Source organism: Rhincodon typus, chromosome 1, assembly GCF_021869965.1.
Source record: "Rhincodon typus isolate 14 chromosome 1, sRhiTyp1.1, whole genome shotgun sequence".
NCBI classification, from domain to species: domain Eukaryota; kingdom Metazoa; phylum Chordata; class Chondrichthyes; order Orectolobiformes; family Rhincodontidae; genus Rhincodon; species Rhincodon typus.
This window is the reverse complement of record NC_063332.1, coordinates 74,933,559-74,957,816: the sequence shown is the minus strand read 5'-3', so window position 1 is coordinate 74,957,816 and position 24,258 is coordinate 74,933,559. Positions and strand designations below refer to the sequence as shown.

Genomic DNA, 24,258 nt, shown 5'->3' with positions numbered 1-24,258 from the left:
TCTCTCTGAATGTTCTCCTGGCTGTGTGACACCATCCGAGCTCCCTGACCGCAGGTGTAACATGTTGTTGTTATATCAGTGCCCTTTCATTAACGAAGTGTCCTTTGCTTTAAACTTCACAATATATTTATATGCGTCCATATATTCTTTTGCAGACAATATTTGTATCACAGCTCTTCATAATGTCTCCATTCTTGGGAGAAATGAAATGTGGCTTAGATTCACTTTATTATATAAGCAAAACATAGGAAACATTTTAAAAAAAAAAAATCATGTATGCATCTGTTCACTCTTTAAGTCTAATTAATACAGCTTTACTTATTTGAGGGCACAGGTCATTTGGAACAATGTTCAATTCTGGACAAAGCATCAGTTATCGCTTTGTTTCTACATACAATGTGAACATTGCTGGGAAGGGTATAATGCCAGAGGCCAAGGTTCCAAGGACGAGGAAGGGCGAGGGAAGGCAGAGTGAAGAGCACAGCCCCTTCTGTAGTGTCCTGGGAGGAAACTGCCAAAGTTCCTGAGCGAGTGATTTCACCAACTAGCTGTCTCCTAGCACTGCCCTCTGTCCTTTTGAGTAGCATCTGGACTGAGCTGAAGATTCCCCTGTCCTGATTCCGTACCTTCAGTCCTGGGAACCAAGGCTGGGGTAATGGAGTGCACATCTGCAGCAGCTCTTGAGGCTGCTGGGTCTGACTCTCCATGGCAACCACTAACCTGTGCATGGATGCAGAGGTTCAATAACAAAGAGGTTCATCATGTCCCAGATGTCTGTCTCCTTCTGCATCCTGTGCATTTGGTACCTACTTACTTGGTGGGACTTGGACGTCTCTGCATCTCTGCAGGAGTGATCCTGGACTTCTCCTGCAAGAGGCAGGATTCTGTCCTCACAGCGGGTGAGGACACGGATGTTGGGTACCACCCCACCCTATGCCTTATTCTAGGCAGTCTTCTCCTGTCATGGGAAAAAAATGGGGGAAGTGAGGTAAAATGACAGAGAGTGCCATGGTGTTAACACTGGTGAGTGTAGGAAAAGGTGGTTAGGTGTCCCAAATGACTGCATGTGGAGGACATGCAGAGTTAGTGGTGTGGAAGGCTGAAGGGTAAAAGCCTCATGGTGGGAGGTGTATGTAATGACACTGCTAGAGGTGTTGGAGAGAAGAGTGTGGTATTTGGCAGAAAGGAGAAGGTCATTGACCATCTTACGACACAGCTTGCCATTCCTCCACACACTGCGGAGAAGATGCTGACCTGGGCGGTGACATGCTGTCTTGGTCTGGTGACATAACATCATCTGCTGATCCTCTGAGAAGAAGATGCCTCTTCTCTGGGTCAGCCCATCCACCAGGAGCTCCGGGACTCTGTCAGAGGAGCTTCTCCAACATGTTCAGACTCTGGCCTTGACCATGCAGGGCAGCTTCAGACTGCCAATGCTCAGCCCGGTGCACAACAGGTTGTTAAAGGTAGTCCAAGTGCAAGGAACACCAGTGTTTTGGTGGATATCCAATGAATGGCATAGAATAAGGTGAAGAAGAAATCAAATGTCAGAATACAGCATGATAGCAATAAATGAGGTGAGTTTGGTAAAACATCTCAGATCAAGCAACAATAAGAATATCTTGTATCTGTTCGTTATTTTCTTTATCAAGGAAAAAGCTTATATTCTGTAGACCACTGTAATTATATTTTCCTTTGCTACTACTTACGTGTTATTATTCATGAACTTGCTCCATTGTTTGTCTATGGCCTAATAGAAGTTATAAGACTACAGCTTTCTGAAGTCTAGGAGATCCCATGAGTGTTCAAAATATATTCAGTAAGCCAAATGCACTGCAGGGGTTTTTGTTAATCCCTATATTGTCAATTACTGTGAATATTTTAAAAATTTCATTACAAATATACTCTAATAGACCAACGAACAGGAATTTGACGCTTAACATGAGAGAAGTATATAAATTACAAGAAAGTAATAGCATGCTTCTAAATTATGGCATCTTTAAATTTGTGTATATCTCAGAGTCTGTTGGCCAGTTTTCTGGCTGTTCTACAGCTCAGGAAAGTTTCTGAATTTATGATTACGTATTCCTGTGACTCATTGGTATTGTTAACCTTTCACTCGGAGTAATTAGAGATTGAATTATTACCTGTATTCATTGCCTGAAAGATATGTGCAACTATTATCCCAGCAGCAACATATAATAGTGGCTTTTAGACACAAGAAAATACATCTTCAACTTGCACCCTGGGTATTGAACTGGCAAACTTGAACAGTTGCCCACTAAATAAGCAGCATGATTTTAAATGATTTATATTCTGGTTAACTATCCACAACACAGGTGGTAGATTTTTTCTTGATCTTTTCAAGCTCTAACCTTGCAAGTACTAGATGAGAGCAAGCTGGTTTGAAGACATCCGATGTGTTTATTTTTGTAATTTGGCATGTCTTATGCTTTAGTCTAAGGACCATTCAGTTTGAATCTTTAGGATAAATTTTAACTTCTGAGGTGGGCATCTCTAGTAGCAACATTTCCTGGCCTGGTACGCCACCCATCCCCACCCCACTTCACCATCGAGAAAGTGCTCTGAATAGATTTTCACACTAGATGAGGGTGTGAGATGGAATCAGACTCCCCCACCCCAAATACAGTTTGCAAATGACCAAAGAGACAGCTTGGTGCTAAGGCAGGCCATTAAAAGAGGCCTGGTTTAGTTCTATGAGATATCATTCCCACTGTTTTGTGGGAATTATATCACTTTCTAGCACTCACCCCTCACACCATTTGACCTACCAACCACTCTCAAATCTATGCTTTCCCACCCATCCCCTTGATACTTCGAGACATTATTGCCAACTCAATGTCAACTTTTAACAATCCATACCCAACACACCACCTTTTGCCTTTTACCCTCCCCCGCCCATGCCTACTCACTCAATATCCACCTTCGGCAGACCGCAGGTACCATACTGAAATGAAATAAAATAAAGTCCTAAATATTTATTATAGAGATCACTACATTAACCAGAATAAACAGGCATGTATTCACAACCCTGCATTAAAAGGCAACTATTCCTTTAATAACATCAGAGGAGCAGCAAAGCTGACATTTCGGATCTAGACCCTTCGGTCCCGACCCGAAACGTCAGCTTTCCTGCTCCTCTGATGTTGCTTGGCCTGCTGTGTTCCTCCCGCTCAACACCTTGTTATCTCAGATTCTCCAGCATCAGCAGTTCCTACTATCTCTATTCGTCTAATAACATCTTCGGGCTGTCAAACTGTGGGTTTACAAACCCCATCCCCACATTGCGATAATGATAGGTTGAGGAAAGTGGCCATCTATTAATAATGTTATAATTAAAACACTTAGGGTTATGTCAACAAGCAACTATTGAAACTGCCAGAACAGACTTTTCAATCCCACAAATATAGGCAGTTGTTAGCATTTCTTAAGGAGCAATCCATTAAAGTACCTTGATGCTTGATAGTTCTTACAGACCTTATCTGCCTGAAAAAGCATTGAAACTTCTCTAAAGATTCATAACTCCCACACTACTCCAGTGAAAATGTGATCTGAACACTGAAATAAAATGGCGCTACTAACTTTGGGTTTTCCACATGTGAGTAATGTCCTGACCCCTCCCCGTACCCCTTTCTCTGTTTTGCATGAAAATAGGATCTGTTAGAAATGGAGACTCAACTTCCAGAGCTGGGTCCCACCTGCTTCTTTCAAAGGTCCACACAATATCCATGACTTTGCAAACATCCAGTTCTCTACTTCAGATTAATCAATTCATTTTTTTCACGGTGTTCTTCTGCTGATTGACACTATACACTGAACTGTGGGGATATCTGGAATGCTGATTATAAGGAACTCAGCTCTGTCTCATCTTATAACTCAGAAATTCAACCGATTTTGAACCAGTCTCAGCAAACTTGTTTATGACTGTTGGTTACACTGAACAATGACGCATCTGAGATGATCAAGTTGTTATTTTAAATGCAATGTGGTTCCACTGAACATAGTGGAGGAGTTGTATCTGTAGCAGCTTTTGTACATGCTTTCTGCTGACATGTGAAACATACAGGAAATTAATTAACCAAATAATTTTGATATTGTACATTTTATTTAAATGTACAGCTTTTTAATCACTTGTGCAAGATTCTTTTCTGAAATAACTTTGTGTTTGCCTATAATATATATGCACTTTACTCATTCATTGTATTGTGTACCAAAATAGAGTATTTCATGTTTACAACTGTCCACTTTAGCACTTTCCAAGTAAGACCCTTTAGTCCAATGCTAGCTGAGCAAAGAGGATCTATTTACTTAACTGTACAATTATTTGTAATTCTGATTATCTGCTTCTTGGAAATAAGGTGGTATACAATAGGAGATCTTGGGTTTCTAAGGAGTCTTTATGAGTTGCTGCAGTGTATCTTGTAGATGGTACACACTGCTGTCACTGTGAGTCAGCTGAAGGAATTGAATATTTAAGTTGCAAGTCAAAGAGAGTGCATTGTCCTGGATGGTCTTGAGCTTCTTGAGTGTTGCTGGAGCTGGCCCTGTCCAGGAAATTGGACAGTATACCATCACAGCCCAGGCATATGCTGATGGTGAGTAGGATCTAGGGAGTGAGGATTTGTGTTACTTGCTGCAGACTTTCCAGCTACTGTTATTATACAGACTTTCTAATTCAGTTTCTGGTTGATGTTAATTTCCAACATGTTGACAGTGGGAATCAACAATGATAGTGTTATTGGATGTCAAGGAGAAATGGTTCAATTCTCTCTTGTTGGAGATGATCATTGTGAGGCACTGGTATACTTTGCCACCCTTCAGCCCAAGCCTGAATGCTGTCCAGATCTTACTGCTTGTTGTGGCACATACATCAAATGTCGTAGTCAGTATTATTACCCTGTCATTTGTTGGTTTGCAGCTGTTTACCTCTCTGAAAATTGATCCTTCACAGTTGGATATTCCAATAGGTTCAATAGAAGCGTCCAAAGATTTTTAAAATCTAGAATTTCCCCTCCTGGATAGAACAAAAAACCGTAAGTTATCAAAGTGTTTGATTTATAGTTTCAGGTAAATTGCTACCATACCTTTTTGGTCAAAAGGGCTGTGTATACATTGCTACAAGTGGTGTATCAAGGGAGCCAATGGAAGAAGGTGGCTTTGTTAAATGTAATTTGTCACCTTGGTACTTTAAGGGACTGATGATTGAGAAGAGTGTACCTAGGTCAAGGGCTCACTTTAGCAGGTAAGTACAGAATAATCAGCATGTAATGAGTGATTTTATTGAGATTAATTCTTATTTTCTATGAACTGACACCAAAGAATTTGAAACGCTAGAGATTAGAAATTTATTTACATTTTGTTCTATTTCTTAGAATCAACTGGCAAAAAATATCAAATTTGGCCAGCACCCCCTGATTCTCACTGGGAAAAGAATGGAAGATACTGGAGCCAATTCAGAGGTTGATCGATTTCTTCGCAGTCCATTGCAACAACCTGTTCTGCAGGAAAGCAAATTACCAGCCTCAACCACTAAGGTGAGTGATCAATCATCACTAGATTTTGCCTGTAAATCTAACGCTTTGTACAAAATTGGCTGTGAGTCTCACTTTCAGAAGGAGGGCTGGACATTTGTGGGCTAGTGTTACATCACTTTTTTATTCTTTTGAAATTGACGGTTTCTGATAATGAGTCGGCAGATTTGTCATTAAAAGCCCACAAAGAAAAGGTCTAATTAGAAAGCTTTGCTTTGTTTGATTGGATCAATGAAGCATAATTCAGAACATGTATATTGTGAAAAGAGAAATTTCAGTGAAGCTGTTTACAGTTGTGGTAGTTAATTAAATTAGACCCTTCATGATTAAAGGGACATTTGCTTCATGAGAAGTAGTTTGTGACTTTTTTCTTTGTTTACAAACCTGGTGTGGAATTTTTGCTTCCTGGAGCAGCGTGGGAAATGGAGAGAAAGTTGAGAAAAGACACTGAGAATGAAAAATAAGTCTCAACTACAACTTTGAAAAAGACGTTTGCGATTTTGCCTTTAAACTTTGAATGGTAACTTCAGTATTTTGGTATTGAGGGATGACTACCTTATTTCCATTACACGTTGCTAATTGCTGAACTTGTCTTGTTTGTATGGCTCTCCCGAGAAACTTGTCAGTGCCACAATTGGCGTGCTCACTCCAATCGCCATGCACAGAACATCAGAGTGGTTGCACACTCAAACAGCCACACAGCTTAGAGGGAACATTCGCATACACCTACCTCATGCATCTACACAGGATACATCTTATGGTCCATGGCTTGCTTTCTTCGCACTTGTACTCTTTCTGTTTACTAGGAGGTTGCCAGACTCTGTGTCTGCTTTTTATTATACAGGGTCTTTAGTGCTAAGTTATGGAATAGCAGCCTCTGTAGCCTGCGTTGTCTTTCAGTGTAGACAGCAGGCAGCTTGTCTGTAGTGGGGAGTCCAGGAGATAGGCGTGTCATTGTATGGTGCTGGGCTACGTTAGTATCACACCTGCAGTACACAGCAAAGCTTTTGTGGCAAGCACACTGTTTATGCTTCAAGCAAATGGCCATTCAAAAGGGAGCACACCTTAGTGGGGCAAAGGACCTACGGTCTGTCAAAGGGTGCCACCACACTCAGTCAAGGTATTCCTTCAATTCCAGTCCAGGGGTTGACACGGTCAGTCAAGAGATTGGCCTACCAGAGACTGGGCGTCTGTGTCCTTGCTGTTCCCTGACTGGGCCACTGTCATAATGGCAGGTCAAGTGCAACCAATATGGGAATCACATGTCAGCTTGTTGGGTTGATGTGGAGGCATCAGTTTGGAGAATGATGGGCTATTTGTTTCCTGGTCAGAAGTCACACAACACTAGATTACAATCCAACAGGTTTATTTGAAATCTCAAGCTTTTGGAGTGCTGCTCCTTTGTCGGTAGAAGTGAAGAGAAACATACAGGCACAGTATTTATAGGCAGAGATCAAAAGATCCTACAAATGGTATGAGTGGATTTTTTTCCTACAATGAGACAAAGAAATGGATTGAGCATTATGGATGAGTGTGGAGCAGCAGTTAGTGGTGATGCAGGTGGGTTGTGGTGAGGTGTCTAGCATGAGTTAGTAGGAAGCTTGGGGTGGCATGGTGGCTCAGTGGTTAGCACTGCTGCCTCACAGTGCCAGGGACCCAGGTTCAATTCCACCCTCAGGTGACTGGCTGTCCGGGTGCTCCGGTTTCCTCCCACAGTCCAAAGATGTGCAGGCTAGGTGGATTGACCATGCTAAATTGCCCGTTGTGTTCAGGGATGTGTAGATTAGGGGGATGGGTCTTGGTGGGATGCTTCAAGGGTCAGTGTGGACTTGTTGGGCCAAAGGGCCTGTTTCCACACTGTAGGGATTCTCTGAGGGCAGAAAATATTACTAGTTTAGGAGAATGAGATGGGCGAGATCAGTTGAATAGGCATTGTGATGTAAGATGTGTGATTTATATATCATTTATGTTTAGACTTTGAACTAATGGTATGTGGGTTTGCTCTGTGTTTCTGAAGTGTCTGAACTTGTGGGTATTTCTGTAGCCATAGTGATTTCTTTTTTTTGAAACAGTTTGACAGAGATAGTTCAGGGAGCCTAATGAAAATTAGTTTACATTGGGAGAATTTACAAGCAAACAAAGTAAACAAGGTGGTGCATTGGGCTTTCAGGTAGAAGATTCTGGAATTGTTTCTTTGGGCTTATAGGAAGCACCCATGGTTTTGGGGGAGGGAATACAGCTTTTTAGCTTCAGTGAGAAGTTTGCAGAAGTCTTAGCTGAAGCTGCATGTGCAAACAAGAATTAGGGGTCAATTTAGCTCAGTTGACTGACAGCTTTTATGCGATGCAGAATGATGCCAACAGTATGGGCTTAATTCCAGCATCAGCTGACTTCCTTCTCAACCTTTCCCCTCGCCTGAGGCATGGTGACCCTCAGGTTAAACCAATACTAATTGTCTCTCTCTCTCTCTCTCTCCCCCCCTCTCTCTCTCAAATGAGAGAACAGCCTGTGGTCTGGTAAGATTATAATGGCTTTGCATTTACCTAAGAAACAGAGGTAGTTTTAGGACTATTAAGAAAAGGATAATGTCACCTTAGTTTATAAGTTCCAGACCACAAATATTTAATTAATATTGGTTTAAACCCCTGAAAGGATCATTTGAAGATGAGAAAATCTAAGCCTGGTTCCATAAACAGTCCAAGAAGAGGCTATCAGTCTTAAATCCAGGAATTTTTGCCACAGTTAAATTAAGCTAAATTAATGTAATCTCTACAGATGTGGAAGAGAAGGGAATTCTGTCTGGTGTGAATATACTATAAAGGAGTGCTTTGGGGATTAATGAAGTAGTATTTAATGTGTGTTTTGAAATTTTAAAATTGTGTTATATATAAATAATTTGATTTATGTTATTTTATCTTCATCGCTTTTGCATTATTTTCTGTTTTATTGTTAAGGCCAAATAGATGTACAGGACGGAAATAGACCCTTCGGTCCAACTCGTCCATGCCAACCAGATATTCTAGATAAATCTAGTCCCATTTGCCAGCATTTGGCCCATATCTCTGTAAATCCTTCCTATTCACATATGCCTTTTAAATGCTGTAATTGAACCAGCCTCCACCACTTCCTCTGGCAGCTCATCTTTACAAAATAAACAGTAAGGTTACACTTTAAAAAGCCACTTAGCTGCTCCCCTGCTGTGAGCTCTCCTACACAGGGTTCTCCAAGGTCAGCTGTGAATTTTTTTGTTTGTTAATTTTTCTTAGACGAACTCCGATGTCCAGAGATACTTGAAAATCAAACAGTAGAGATCTGCAGTATTGTGTACCTGTATTACAAACATTACTGTCTGGCGATTGTTGCGTGGTGTCCATTCATCAGTTGTCATAGTGTCTGCATGGTTTTGCCAATATACCATGCCTTGGGGCATCCTTGCCTGCAGCGTATGAGGTCGACAACATCGGCCGAGTCACATGAGTATCTGCTGTGCACGTGGTGGGTGGTATTCCCATGTGTTACAGTAGTATCCATATGATGATCTGACATGTCTTGTAGAGCTTTCCATTGGCAGGTTCGTGTGGTTTTGTGGTCAAATGATGGTCTGTTTAAGTTTGAAGGTGAGAAGTGGAGGCATAGGGATGATCTTGGCAAGATGTTCATTGTCATCAATGACATGTTGAAGTCTGCAAAGAACATGGCGTAGTTTCTCCACTCCAGGGAAGTACTGGATGACAAAGGGTACTCTATCAGTTGTGTCCTGGGACTGTCTTCTGAGGAGGTCATTGTGGTTTTTCACTGTGGCACTTTGGAACTGGCAATTGATGAGTTGAGCATCGTATCCCGTTCTTATGAGGGTGTCTTTCAGCATCTTTAGGTGTCCGCCCCAGTCCAAAATTGGCACCTCCACATCTATGCTCTCTCGTTTTGTACTCCCCTACCTTGGGGAAAAGACCTTGGCTATTCACCTTATCTATGCCCCTCATTAATTTATAAACCTTTATAAGGTCACACCTCAGCCTCCTATGTTCCAGGAAAAGGTCCTAGCCTGTATAGCCACTCCTTATAACTTAAACGCTCCAGTCTCGGTAACATCCTTGTTAAGTCTGTTTTGTGTCCTTTCTAGTTAAATAACATCCTTCCTATAACAGGGCCAGAATTGTACTCCAAATATGGCCTTACAGATGTCTCATGTAACATGTCCCAACTCCACTGCTCTGAACGATGAAGGCAAACGTACCAAATGCCTTCTTCACTATCCTGACTACCTTAAGGATAAAAAGATTTTAAGATTCTGATGCTTCTATTTCTTGTAACTAACCAGAAGAAAATCTTTGAAGTGACAATTAGAAATTAGTAAGTAGGAGGCAAATTACATGAGAACAGACAATCAGGTAGATTTTGCAACAAATTCACACTGCACAACAGGACTGAGAGACAAATGGGATTAGAAGCTGGACTCTGTAGTGCATCATTTTATGCACTGCAGGTGCCAATTTATGTCCAAAATTGCAGCCACAATATGAGCAATACTGGGCTTGCAGAACAAGATTTTATAAATGCCAAACAGAACATGTCCTTTTGCCACTGAAATATGAGAGTCAAGAACTGTATGCATCAACTATTTCTCTTGCCAATGACCAGCAATAATACTGATTGGCTTGACGAAAACCAACAACATACAACATGCAGTTCAAACATGTTGAGTACTGACCATCACAACTTCTGGTTCTGAGATCGCTGACCATACCCCCAACTCCAAAATCCAGGAGACCACTTTTCCCAAATCTGGATCTGATCCTCACACGTAGTCCAGAAAACCCAGCCAATGCCAACAGCACTTCCTATACCCAACTTGAAACTCCCAACAATTTTTCCCTGAACCCCAATTAACCTTGGATCATGCATCTGAGGCCCAACCTTCTGCAGACCCCTGTGATCTTATTTCATTCCTTTCCTGAGCATTGATAGACAAACCTGTGTGGGTTCCTACCCCGTGGTATCTCTCTGATATTCAGGTCTAAGGTCCAAAATTCCAGCATCCTTAGATCTCCTCATTTTCCTCCTGCCTGTTTATACTCTGTGGGCAGGCTGCCCAAACATGAGCACTACTGAATTTCTGTGCTCCAATATATGCAGATATAGATTTTAAAACTGACATCATTAATAGTATATTTTATCAGTATGCTAAACATCATATAAGCAACTATTAGAATCATTATTCCTGGAGTGCATTCTTGAAATTAATCCCAATTCCATGGCAGTCATTCAATGTTTTCTGTTTCACAGGGGTCAATGTTGGGGCCGCAATTATTCCATTTATACATTAACGATCTGGAAGAAGGAACAGAGGGCATTGTTGTAAAGTTTGCAGATGACACAAAGATAGATGAAAGGACAGAAACTGGACTCTGCACAGTAAGGAAGCAGAGAGGCTGCGGAAGGACTTGCACAGACTAGGAGCATGGGCAAAGAAGTAGCTGATGGAATTCAATGTCAGTAAGTCTGAGACTTTGACAGGAAGAATAGATGCACAGATTAGTTTCTAAATGGGAAAAGGCTGAAGCACAAAGGGATTTAGGAGTCCCAGTTCAGGATTCTCTTAAGGTTAACATGCAGGTTCAGTTGTCAGTTAGGAAGGCAAATGCAGTCTTCAAGAGAGCTAAGATACAAGAGCAGAAATGCAGTGCTGAAGCTGTATAACACTCTGGCCAGACTGCATTCTGAATATTATGAGCAACTTTGGGACCTGTATATATGGAAGGATATGCTGGTATTGAATGGTCCTGGGGATGAAGGGTTTGTCATGTGAGGGGCAGTTGAGGACTCTGGCTCAGTACTCAGTGGAGTTTAGAGGGATATGGGGGGAATCTGATTGAAATTTACAGAATACTGAGAGGCCTGAATAGAGTGGACATGAAGATGATGTTTCCACTAGTAGGAGAGACTAGGACCCAAGTGCACAGCCTCAGAGTGGAAGAATGACTTTAGAACTGAGATGAGGAGGAACTTTTTCAGTCAGAGAGTGGTGAATCTGTGGAACTCATTGCCACAGAAGGCAGTGGAGGGCATGTCATTGAGTGTATTTAATACAGAGATAGATAGGTTCTTGATTGGTAAGGGGATCAAGGGTTATGGGGAGAAGGCAGAAGAATTGAGTTGAGAAACATATCAGCCATGACTGAATGTGGAACAGATTTGATGGCTGAATGGCATTATTTTGCACCTATTTCTTATGGTCTTATAGACTGTATGGAATGATAGGAAGATCAGGTGAACTGAATATTGCTGCCTATTTACAAATTTAGCCTTGGACATGAAATTAGTATGCATTTCAAAGGTACAAAAGACTTTTTGTTACATTTGTTTAATGTCAACATTTTCCATTCAGATTTGAGTAGCTTTCTCCTTATTTTATCTTCCATAATTATGTTCACTTTTATAATCATCAGCATTTTTTAATCCATCCTTCCATTTCATTTTCCCTTATGCAGTCCAATGACCCATCCAATTGTCTAAGCTCCTTGAGTTTAGATGAAACAGAAGTTGAAGCAGAAGAGCAGGTAACAAAATTTTACATCACTAAAAAATGATCAGTTTACTTACAACATGCAAGCTGAGAATTAAATGTACAAAATAACAATAATGACAAAATTAGATACAGAACTGGCTTGATGGTAGAAGACAGAGGGTGGTGGTGGAGGGTTGCTTTCCAGACTGGAGGCCTGTGACCAGCTGTGTGCTAAGGATTAGTGCTGGGTAAACTGCTTTTTGTCATTTATATAAATGATTTGGATGTGAACATAGGAGGTATGGTTAGTAAGTTTGCAGATGACACCAAAATTTGTGGTCTGGTGGACAGCAAAGAAGGTTACCTCAGAGTACAATGGGAAGTTGATCAGATGGGCCAATAGGCCACGAAGTGGCAGATGGAGTTTAATGTAGATAAATGTGAGGTGCTGCATTTTGGAAAGGCAAATCAGGGCAGGACTTATACACTTAATGGTAAGGTCCTGGGGAGTATTGCTGAACAAAGAGACCTTGGAGTGCAGGTTCATAGTTCCTTGAGAGTGGAGTTGCAGGTAAACAGGATAAAGAAGAAGGTGTTTGGTACGCTTGCCTTTATTGGTGAGTGCATTGAGTATAGAAGTTGGGAGGTCATGTGGCGGCTATACAGGACATTGGTTAGGCTACTTTTGGAATACAGTGTTCAATTCTGGTCTCCCTGCTGCAGGAAGGATGTTGTGAAACTTGCAAGGGTTCAGAAAAAAATTTACAAGAATGTTGCCAGGGTTGGAGAGTTTGAGCTACAGGGAGAGGCTAAATAGGCTGGGGCTATTTACCCTGGAGCATCAGAGGCTGAGAGGTGATCTTATAGAGATTTTTTAAATCATGAGGGGCATGGATAGGGTAAATAGAAAAGGTCTTTTCCCCAGAATGGGGTAATCCAAAACTAGAGCGTATTGGTTTAAGGTGAGAGGGAAAAGATTTAGAAGGGACCTAAGGGGCAACTTTTTCACGCAGAGGGAGATGCGTGTATGGAATGAGCTGCCAGAAGAAGTGGTAGAGGCTGGTACAATTGTTACATTTAAAAGACATCTGAATTGGTATGAGGATAGGAAGGGTTTAAAGGGATATGGGCCAAATGCTGGCAAATGGGACTAAGTTAGATTGGCATATCTGGTTGGCATCGACCAGTTGGACCAGAGGGTCTGTTTCCATGCTGTACGGGTCTATGACTCTGTTTTACAATATCTATACAGTCTTCAGTCTGATATTCCAGATAGAATAAGATTAATTATATCATAATCTAGTACTGTACACCAGTTCTTAATCATAAACAGTAAGTGTTGGAAACACACAGCAAGTTAAACACAGCTGCCAGCATGTTCACTCCTGAATTAGGTAGAGGCGACAGGAAATTTCTCAGTTTGCCACACCTGCCTTGGGAGAAAGTATTCAAGTAGCAGGCTGAATGAGTTTGTTTTTATATTCATTCACAGGATTTTGAGTGTTACAGACGATGTTAGCGTTTATTGCCCAGTTAAGGGAGCAGTAAAGGGTCAACCACATTGGAGTCATACGTAGATTAGACAAAGCAGTTTCATTCCCTAAAGGACATTAGTGAACCAGATGTTTTTTTTTCTGACAATTGGCAGTGGTTTCAATGTCCTCAGTAGACTTTTAATTCCATGTTTTTATTGATTTGAAATTCCACCATCTGCCAAGCCAGGATTTTAACCTGCCTCCCCAGGATATTATCTGGGTTTCTGAATTAGTGATACCACTAAACCAGTGCTTAATGTCAGCATTCACATAAGCGGAATGGAGGACAGACAAATCTAGGAGGTCACAGTGGCTGCCAAGTGCTGAGGTGGATGTTAAAAAGGCCTTGATTCTCTAAAATAAGAGATAACAAGGTGTAGAGCTGGATGAACACAGCAGGCCAGGCAGCATCAGAGGAGCAGGAAAGTTGACATTTCAGGTCTGGACCCTTCTTCAGAAATTGACGAGGGGAAGGGGACTCAAATAAATAGAGGGGGGGGAGGCAGATGGAAGGTGGATAAAGGAGCAGATAGGTAGAGAGGAGACAGACAGGTCAAAGAGGTGGGGATGGAGCCAGTAAAGGTGAGTGTAGGTGGGGAGTTAGGATGGGGGTTGGTCAGTCCAGGGAAGATGGACAAGGAGGCAGGGATGAGGCTGGTAGGTAGGAGGTGGGGGTGGTGGTTGAGGTTGGAGGAGCGGATAGGTGGGAGAAAAGACGGACAGGTCAGGGAGGTGGAGACGAGCTGGGCTGGTTTTGGGATGCGGTGAGGGTTGGGGAGATTTTGAAGCTTGTGAAGTCCACAATGAGAGCATTGAGCTGCAGGGTTGCCAAGCGAAATATGAGGTGCTGTTCTGGCAACCTTCGGGTGGCATTGTTGTGGCACTGGAGGAGGCCCAGGATGGACATGTCGTCCAAGGAGTGGGAGGGGAAGTTGAAATGGTTCGTGACTGGGAGGTGCAGTCGTTTGTCGCGAACCGAGCATAGGTGTTCCACAAAGTGGTCTCCAAGCCTCTGCTTGGTTTCCCTGATATAGATGAGGCCACATCGGGAACAACGGATACAATATACCACATTAGCAGATGTGCAGGTGAACATCTGTTTAATGTGGAAGGTTTTCTTGGGACCTGGGATGGGGGTGAGGGGGGAGGTGTAGGGGCAGGTATAGCACTTTCTGCGGTTGCAGGGAAAAGTGCCAGGGGTGGTGGGGCTAGTGGGGAATGTGGAGCGGACAAGGGCGTCACGGAGAGAGCGGTCTCTCCGGAAGGCAGATAAGGGTGGGGAGGGAAAAATGTCCTTGGTAGTGGGGTCAGATTGCAGGTGGCGGAAGTGGCGGAGGATGATGCGTTGGATCCAGAGGTTTGTGGGGTAGTACGTGAGGAAGAGTGGGATTCTGATTTGTTGTTATTGCGGGGAGGGGGTGTGAGGGATGAGTTGCGGGAAACGCAAGAGATGCGGTCGAGGGCGTTTTCGACCACTGTGGAGGGGAAGTTGTGGTCCTTGAAAAACGAGGACATCTGGGATGTCCGGGAGTGAAATGCCTCATCGCGGGAGCAGATGCGGCGGAGGCGAAGGAATTGGGAATAGGGGATGGCCTTTTTGCAGGAAGGTGTGTGAGAGGAGGTGTATTCTATGTAGCTGTGGGAGTCGGTAGGTTTGATTCTCTAAAACTTTGTTCCAGTGGTTTCTTTTAATACCCTTTTACACCTCTTCAACAATCCCACCCTCTCACCGTACCCATATGTGTCAAAGTGCCCAGTATCCAACTTAGGTCAATCAGAGAAGCTATGCTCAGATAGTCATAGTATGGAAACAGACATTTCAGTCTAGCTCATCCACGCTGACCAGGCATTCCAGGCTGACTTAGTCCCATGTGCCAGCATTTGGCCCTTATCCCTCTAAACCCTTCCTGTTCGTATACTTATCCAGATGCCTTTTAAATGTTGCAATTGTACCTGCCTCCACCATTTCATCTGGCATCTCATTCTATACACACACCTCTCTCTGTGTGAAAAAGTTGCCCCTTAGGCCCCTTTTAAATTTTTCCCCTCTCACCTTAAACTTACGCCCTCTAGTTTTGGATTACCCCACCCTGGGGAAAAGACCTTGTCTATTCACCCTATCCATGCCCCTCATGATTTAAAAAGTCTCTATGAGGCCATCTCTCAGCCTCCGATGCTCCAGGGAAAATAACCCCAGTCTATTTAGCCTCTTCCTGTAGCTCAAACTCTTCAACCCTAGCAACATTCTTGTAAATTTTTTTCTGAACCCTTGCAAGTTTCACAACATCCTTCCTACAGCAGGGAGACCAGAATTGAACACTGTATTCCAAAAGTGGCCTAACCAATTTCCTGTATAGCCATAACATGACGCCCCAAGTCCTATACTCAATGCAATGACTAATAAAGGCAAGCATACCAAATCCCTTCTTCACTATCCTGTTTACCTGCGACTCTACTCTCCAGGAACTATGAACCTGCACCCCAAGGTCTCTTTGTTCAGCAACACTCCCCAGGACCTTACCATTAAATGTATAAGTCCTGCCCTGATTTGCCTTTCCAAAATGCAGCACCTCACATTTATCTAAAACAAAACCTCCATTCATGAAAGCCCAATCAAACTGTTTAAATCCTCTTAAGTACTTAGGCTCATATCAAAACAATCACATTTGTATTCATAACCTCATATTGAAGACAACCAATGCATTAAAACACCTCTCTGAGCTATAAACAAAACAGCAAAACAGTGCACTTATACTCCTCCCTGCCACGTCCACCCCTCCCACCACCACCAGAACCTCCACCAGTACCTCCACTGCGAGATTGTGGAAGACAGCTAAGCATTGATAACACTATATTGATAGCCTTTAGGAATATGTCAACAAACAAACATTGAAATTGCTAGGGCATATCCTTTTCCAACTCTTGGATGCAGGCAGAAGTTTTGCTTCACATGTGTTGGCCATTTGATGACTTGACTTGCGGACACTTCTGTACAACTTATCTGCCCTTTAAAAACATTTATGACTTATCTAAAGATCTGGAACTCCATCATGCAGGAACCTTGTGAAAATGTAGTTTGTTTGAACTCAGCACTGATTTCAAATGGCCCTGTTGATTTCAATCTTCCCATATTTGGAGTTATGTCCTGTTCCCATTCCTTCTCCTCAACTACACACAATCCCATCCTGACTAAAATAAGATCTTCCTGAAATGAGGGGTGGGACTTTAGGACCTCCACCAGTTTGGAAAGAACTGTCCCAGTGGTTTTTGTTTTGTTTGATATTTCCAGAATTCATAGCAGTTTGTTTTTAATTTTAGTTTAAACAGGATTTAATTTTAGTTCAAACAAGATTTTCATTTATTTCCTTAATGTATTTTGTAACTATTTTCATTTTTAAAACATAAGGTGTTCGTAATGACGACAGCTGTGTTTTTTTTAAGGTTTCAACTGTTCGATCTTCATGGCCCAGTAGATCTCTGTCATTAGTGACTTCTGGTGGGACCATTGAATCAATTAACCTGGATGCTGTTCCACAGTCTGTGAGCCGCCTGGACAACACTGCTGCGAAACATAAACTTTCTGTCAAGCCAAGAAATCAAAGGATCTCAAAGAAACATGGGAGACTTGCACAGGTACATGTACTGTTAATTGTGAGAATTTTGTATGTTTTTGTTCTTCATTTTGGAACAGTTTTCAAACGCCACATGACCCATGTGATATAATATCAGTGAGATAACAGTTCAAGCTCTAAAAGAAAATCACATATTTTTATATGCTCTGAAATATTGTTTGAACTGGACAATTAAACTATTAATTCTTACAGTACTTATATATTAAGCAGTTGCATAGAACTATAACAGAACTTGCTGGAAAAGCTCAGCAGGTCTGGCAACATCTGTGAATAGAAACCAGAGTTAACATCTTGAGTCCAGTGACTCTTCCTAGGAATTGATGGTGGCTAGGAAAATGTGGGTTTTTATGCAGAAGATAGGATGGGGGGAGGAGGGAAGAAGTAAACGATAGGTGGGGATAGAACCCAAAGAGAGAGAAAAAAACAGTTGGACAGACAAAGGAGTGGATAACAATCTGGATAGGAGAGTGAATAGCTGTTAATGGAGACTGTTAGTGGCTAACAATGTGTTGTGTGTAATAGCAGACTATGTGACTGCAAGGCCTAGTGTATGGGGGTGGGGGCTAGGACACAGGAGAGTTCAAGCCCGAAAGTTATTAAAGTTGGTATTAAAACCAGAAGGCTGCAGGGTCCCCAAGCAGAAAATGAGATATTGTTCTCCAAGCTTGTTCCAACCTTTGCTGGAGCATTGCAGCAAGCGTGAGACAGAGGTATTGGCCAGGGAACAGGGTGGTGTGTTGAAGTAGCAGGTGACTGGAAGCTCAGGGCCATTTTTGCGGGTGGAATGTAGGGGTTCTGTGAAGTAGTCACCCAGACTGTGCTTCGTTTCCCCAACGTAGAAGAGACCACATTGTGAGCAGTGAATGCAGTAGACTAGATTGTGTGAAGTGTAGCATAGAACCATAGATATTTATAACACAGAAGGTAATCATTTGGCCCATGTGTCTCTACTGGCTTTATGAGAGGATTATCCAAAACCATTGCTTGCCTTACACCAGAATCCCGTACCCTCCTCTGCTTCAAATACTTAACCCATTTGCCTTAACACAATTGTTTCTGCCTCAACCATTCCCAGTGGCAAAGTATTACAATCTCCAATAGCCATATCTAAGGAAATCTTTCCTACCCACATCCTTGCCCTCATACTACTAACTCATTATTAATTATTAATAATTCACCAACCAGTGGAAATAATCTTTCCCTGTTTGCTCTATCTATACCTTTATAATTTACACTTTTTCTTATCCTTGTTGCTCTTGCATTTGTCCTTAAACATAAACATAGAAACATTGAAAATAGAAGCAGGAGTAGGCTATTCCACCATTGAATATGATCAGGGCTGATCATTCAACTCAGCATCCTGTTCCTGCTTCCACCCTAAATCCTTTGATCACTTTGGCCCTAGAAACTACATCTAGCTCCTTCTTGAAAACATTCAATGTTTTGGCCTCAACCACTTTCTGTGGCAGAGAATTCCACGGGCTGGGTGAAGAACTTTCTCCTCAACTCAGTCTTAATTGGCCAACCCCGTATCCTTAGACTGTGACCTCTGGTTCTGGACTCCCTGGTCATCGGGAACATCCTGCCTTTCTGTCCAGTCTTGCTGGAATTGACATGCTGGCAGCGCACTCCTCATAAGGGCTTGGCCACCCCTGCTTTGGGCTTGACCTTGTCCCCACCGCCCCAGACTGCCCACTCTCGTCACCTTGTTGCCTGTTGGTGTTCCCACTGCCCCATCAGCCTGTCTGCTGCGCCCCTCATGCTGGCCACCTCGGGCCGCCTGATCCTGCTGATGTTGCTTTCTTTCGCTGTTGCTGCTGAAAAGAAGAAAAAGATGAAGATGAAAGAGAAAAGAAGAAAGGAAGGAGAAAGAAGGATGCGCCAGCCTGGTGCTGGGGAGCGGATGTGCTCAGGAGCCAGAACGCCGCCAACTCCTGCCGCTGCCCCCATCTTATATCTAGCAGGATGACATGTGACCAGGGTAAGGAGGATGATATGTGAGTACAGTGAGCAGGATGATATGTGAGCGCGGTGACATGTGTTGAGCCTTTGCTCATGGATTGATCTATCACTAAGTTATCACCGTTGCTCGAAGAAGTGCTGAATTGTCACAATGGTGCAGAGGGCTTTATCTTTTGAGGCTAAGATTAAGATAATTCATATTTAAATTATTATTGCAGAAATGTGCAAATTATTTTAAAATGTTTGAAATGAATTATCATCTTTGCAACTTTTAGGAAATGCGGAGCGCGACGATCCATGAATTTGACTTTGCACTGGAAGAGAAGGAGACGATTTGTGTTGTGAAGGACCTAAAACATTACAAAATAGAAGAGGGAAAAGGACAAGGAGAGAAAAACCATCTTAAAGGTGGGAAGGAAATATGCAGAGATGAAACAAAGGTGCTCAATAGGCAGGAGGCAGAACAAAGCCATTCTGAGTTGGAGGGGCAAAAGAGATGGGAAGACAACCAACAGGAAACTGAAGAACAAATAATGCAAGAAGAAGATCAGATACATTATGAAATGGAAAAGCAGAAACTAAATGAGGAAGAATTAAATAGGGAAGAACAGAAATGTGGTGAATTAGAGGAGCAGAAAGCACATGAGAAAGAACAAAAGTTTTATGAAGTGGAGAAGCAAGGAATACACGAGGAGGACCAAAAATGTTGTGAAATGGAGAAACAGAAGTTATATGAGGAAGAACTGAAATTTCACAAATTGGAAGACCAGAAATTACATAAAGAAGAAGCGATAGGTGAAACAGAGGACGACCCACCATTTGAGGAAGAGCAAAACTATGAAGTAAAAGAGCAAAAGTTGGATGAGGAAGAAGAAAAATGTGAACCGAAGGAGCAGAAATTATATGAGGATAAAAAAAGATACGATGAAATGGACAAACTGAAAAGTGATGCAGAAAAGCAACATCATGAGTTGATGGAGCTGGAAATGAAAAAAGAGGAACAAAAATGTTTTGAGGTAGAAGGTCTGAGGAAAGAAGACCTACATTTCCATGCTACTGAAAACAACCAATTGACTGAAGAGCAAAGAAAACACAGTTTGGAAGAACAGAGACAACAGAAAGAAACAGAAAGACAGCATGATTTGAAGAAACAACAAAGGGAAGAACAGAGTCAAAAGGATGTTGAGCTGTTAAATCAAGAAACGCAACAACTCATTGAGACACAAGAAGAGGAGCAACGCAGAGGGGAACTTAGATGGAAGGAGGTAGACCAAAGACAAAGAATGTCGAGTCCATTTTCATTCCAAGTTTCTTCAGGAGAAAAGCAAATCATTTTTCAGAAAGTTAATCTGACCCCTGTGACCCATCCAAGAGAAGCTGTTTCTTCTTTAGATGTGAATGAGTTACAGGCCTCTACAAAATCAAGTAACGGCCTTTCATCTTCAATTTATGTTCCTCATACTGCCATTTTGGTTACAGGAGCACAGCTTTGTGGTACAGCCGTTGATCTGAAACAGATCAAAGACACAGCTTGCAAGACTTTGCTTGGTTTTTCAGAAGAGAGAAAAACTGTTGATTTACCACCTGTTGAAAAGCCATCTAAATCCAATCAGGGTGCCAGAAGTAGAATTGGTAAATCCAAATTCAATCCAGAACCATCATTCGAGCAGGCAAGATCATCAACTTTAACTGAGTGGGCTACCATTAGGGCTAAAATACTTAAAAGTTCAGATGAAAGGTTTCAAGAAAGAAGAGTACATGGGAGATTTAGTGATGACTGGACTACCTTCAGAGCTTCCAGTATGCATAGCAGCTTGAGAAAAACTTTATCTGCGAATGCAAAATTCTCCATAACACCTGCATGGCAGAAATGGGCAGATGGCAATAAGATCAACAATTCTGAGAAAATGAATGTCTCGCACAAAGCAGAGAAACAAACTACACCAGAGGAAACTGTATTTGCACATAATCGCGCATTGGATTTTTCTGAACCTAGTGGGCCATTGACGTCCGAAAACATTGCACAAGATGCAACCAAAGACACACAAGATGACTCACACTCAGATAATCACAATATTAAGATAGAGGATGTTGCCGAAGGTTACAAGTTTGCCAAAGATCTTCCATCGTTTCTAGTTCCAAGTCTTCCTGCTGTGCAAAGGAAAGAGCATTCACTCCCGCAAGCTCAACCTCCAGTTATTAACCAAGCTGCTACCAATGTGATCACACAAACTGAAGGTGCAATGGATACATCCCCATTTGGTATAAAATTACGGAGGACCCACTATTCCCTTCGGTTCCACTATGAACAGCAAGGAGAACAAAAACGGAAGAAACGATATAGTGCTGGAGACAGTATGGAAGGAATTCCAGTACTCCTGGCCTCAAAAGAAAAAGAAGGTGAATCATACACTGTTTCTGGTAAGCAATTCTCTTATAACAAAGATAATAAGGTTAGTAACATTTTGAAAGACAGCTCAAATAGCATTTCAGACATTTCACAGACTGGGATTACGCATCTAAGTAGTATTGACGTGGCAAAACATGTTAAAAATAAACTTGCCACACGTTCAAATGAGAAAGTTTCATCAAGGCCACAACCATCTCCGAAACCTGCTTTAGCACCCAAGCCTATACGGTTCACTCCACCTCCGTCCCCTCACAATACCTTAAACAAGAGCGCAGATCATAAAAACACAAAGAATCCACTTGATTCAAATGTGAGAAAAGAAGACGGGAAGAATGACACCTCAGTCCAACCATACAGATTAAGGAATGAAGAAGTGGAAACAAAGGATATAAAATCTTTTTTCCCATCCATCAACATTCCATGGCGAGAGAGGGCAGACAAAAAGTCAGACTCCATTAAGAAAGGTAGGCAAAGTGTAAAGTATCTGTAGGTACTTTGGTTTCAGTGTGCTTCACTATATATTGGTCATGAACTTTATTGTCTATTCACTCATGGTTTGTGGGCATCGTTGACTGGGCCAGTTTCTTGTTGCCCTTGAGAAGGTGGTGATGAGCCTCCTTCTCCAAACCTCTGCAGTGCACGTCCTGTGGCTTGACCCACAATGTCCTTTGGTAGCAATTTCTAGGATTTTGTCCCAATGACACTAAAGGATTGGTGATATATTTCCAAATCAGGATGTTGTGTGGCTTTATGGGGAACTTGCAGGTGGTGGTATTTCCAGGTATTTGCTGCATTTGTCCTTCAAAATGTAAGTGGTTGTGGGTTTGGAAGGTACAGACGTAAGGGTCTTTGGTGAATTTTAGATGAACTTCAATTCTTCAGGAGCACTGTAAAGTAAAAATAAATAAAGTTTTGTATTTATGTAGCACTCTTGCAACTGCACAAAGTGTTTTGCAGCCAATAGAATATTACAAGAATGCAGTCACCATTGTCGGAAACTGCAATTTGCACACAACTTCTACCAACATCCATGTGATAATGACCAAATGGTCTCTTTATAGGTTTTGGTTGATGGTTATCTTGAAATTGTGACTTAAGTCTTTATTTCAAAGGGAATGGAGTATAGAAGTGTGGAGGTTTTGCTAAAATTATACAAGACGCTAGCCTGACTACAGCTGGAATACTGAGAACAGTTTTGGGCCCCTATTTCAGGAAAGCATGCTGGCATTGGAGGCAGTCCAGAGAAAGTTCACTAGCCTGATCCTGGGTATGGAGGGATTGTCTTTTGAGGAAATATTGAGTAGGGTTGGCCTGTACTCACCAGAGCTTAGAAAGATGAGAGGAGACCTTATTGAAACATGCAAGATTCTTTGGGGGCTTGATAGGCTAGATCCTGGGAGTTTCTTTCATCTTGAGGGAGAGTCTAGGACCAGATGGCATAACCATAAGGGGGTCATCCAGTAAGGATAGAGATGAGGTAAAATTTCTTCTGTCAGTGGGTAGTGAATGTGTGCCATTCTTTACCTCAGAGGGCTGCCCTTCAGTAAATTCAAGGCTGAGATATACAGATTTTAAATCAGTTACAGAATCAAAGATGATGGAGAAAATTCAGGAAAGTGGAGTTGAGGATTATCAGATCAGCCATGATTTCATCAAACGGCAGAATAGACTCGACGGGCCGAACGGCTACTTCTGTTCCTACATCCTATCACCTTAAGATGTTTCACATCCATCCAAAACATAAATGGGACCTTGGTTTAACATCATTTCCAATGGATGGCACCACTCATTGTATTGAATTCCCTCAGTACCACTGGAGTATAAGCTTAGATATTGTGTTCAACTTCCTGAATTGAACCTTTAACCTTTGGATTCAAAAGTCCAAGTGCTATCAGCTTAGCACAGCTGATTTTCTCACTGTAACTTATCATTCAGCAATCCCTAACAGACTTTCTAGACCAAATTCATGACAGTAAAGTTAAAATGTTTTCTGAAAAGAAAACAAAGATTAAAGAACGAGTATCGATCTTAGAAAAACTGTTCATTAACAGCATTCATGGTGAGATACAACCCTGACATTCAGCCCAAGATGTTATCATTCTGACAAATCACTACAGAACAGTTAATTGCAGTAACATGGGTGATTAGCCAAGTTGTTTTTGTTGGAGTTCTGTATCGACCTGTACAACTTTTCCCCGGGGGTAATCTGTATAGGTGCTTGGAACCTGCTGTAGTCTTTCTATTCAGGGTTTGTCAAACATACTGTTGATTAATGAAGGGGAATGGAAAAGGCAAATCGGAGATTTAGCCTTCTTAGGTATCAAGAAGACCTAAGGTATGTTGGGTTACATCACTAAGTTAACAGAATATAAAATCCATTAAATTAAATGATCTTATTTGAATTGTTCTGATCTTGATGTTCCATCACAGAAAAGATACACCAGCCTGAGTGGAGTCCAGTGACATTTCACCAAGATGGCCTAAGGATATGAAAGAGTCCCTAGATGTTGGGTTGTTAGTAGGTGAATTCATCGAGATGTTTAAAGAGAAACTGCTACAATGCTTCAATATATTTTAAATGATTAATATACCCAACATAGTTTCCCTTAGATAACAAGGTGTAGAGCTGGATGAACACAGCAGGCGAAGCAGCATCAGA

The 24,258-nt window shown here is 41.9% G+C and overlaps 1 protein-coding gene across 1 annotated transcript in view; it reads left to right on the top strand.

The window, feature by feature from the left end:
- The window catches only part of cracd (capping protein inhibiting regulator of actin dynamics), a 42,051-nt gene that overhangs the window by 1,940 nt on the left and 15,853 nt on the right, over nucleotides 1-24,258 (top strand). Inside the window, exons 2-5 of the mRNA XM_048598848.1 lie at nucleotides 5,394-5,555; nucleotides 12,044-12,112; nucleotides 17,037-17,228; nucleotides 19,465-22,063. Of these exons, the coding sequence (XP_048454805.1) occupies nucleotides 5,394-5,555; nucleotides 12,044-12,112; nucleotides 17,037-17,228; nucleotides 19,465-22,063 (3,022 nt within the window). The remainder of the gene's footprint in view (nucleotides 1-5,393; nucleotides 5,556-12,043; nucleotides 12,113-17,036; nucleotides 17,229-19,464; nucleotides 22,064-24,258) is intronic.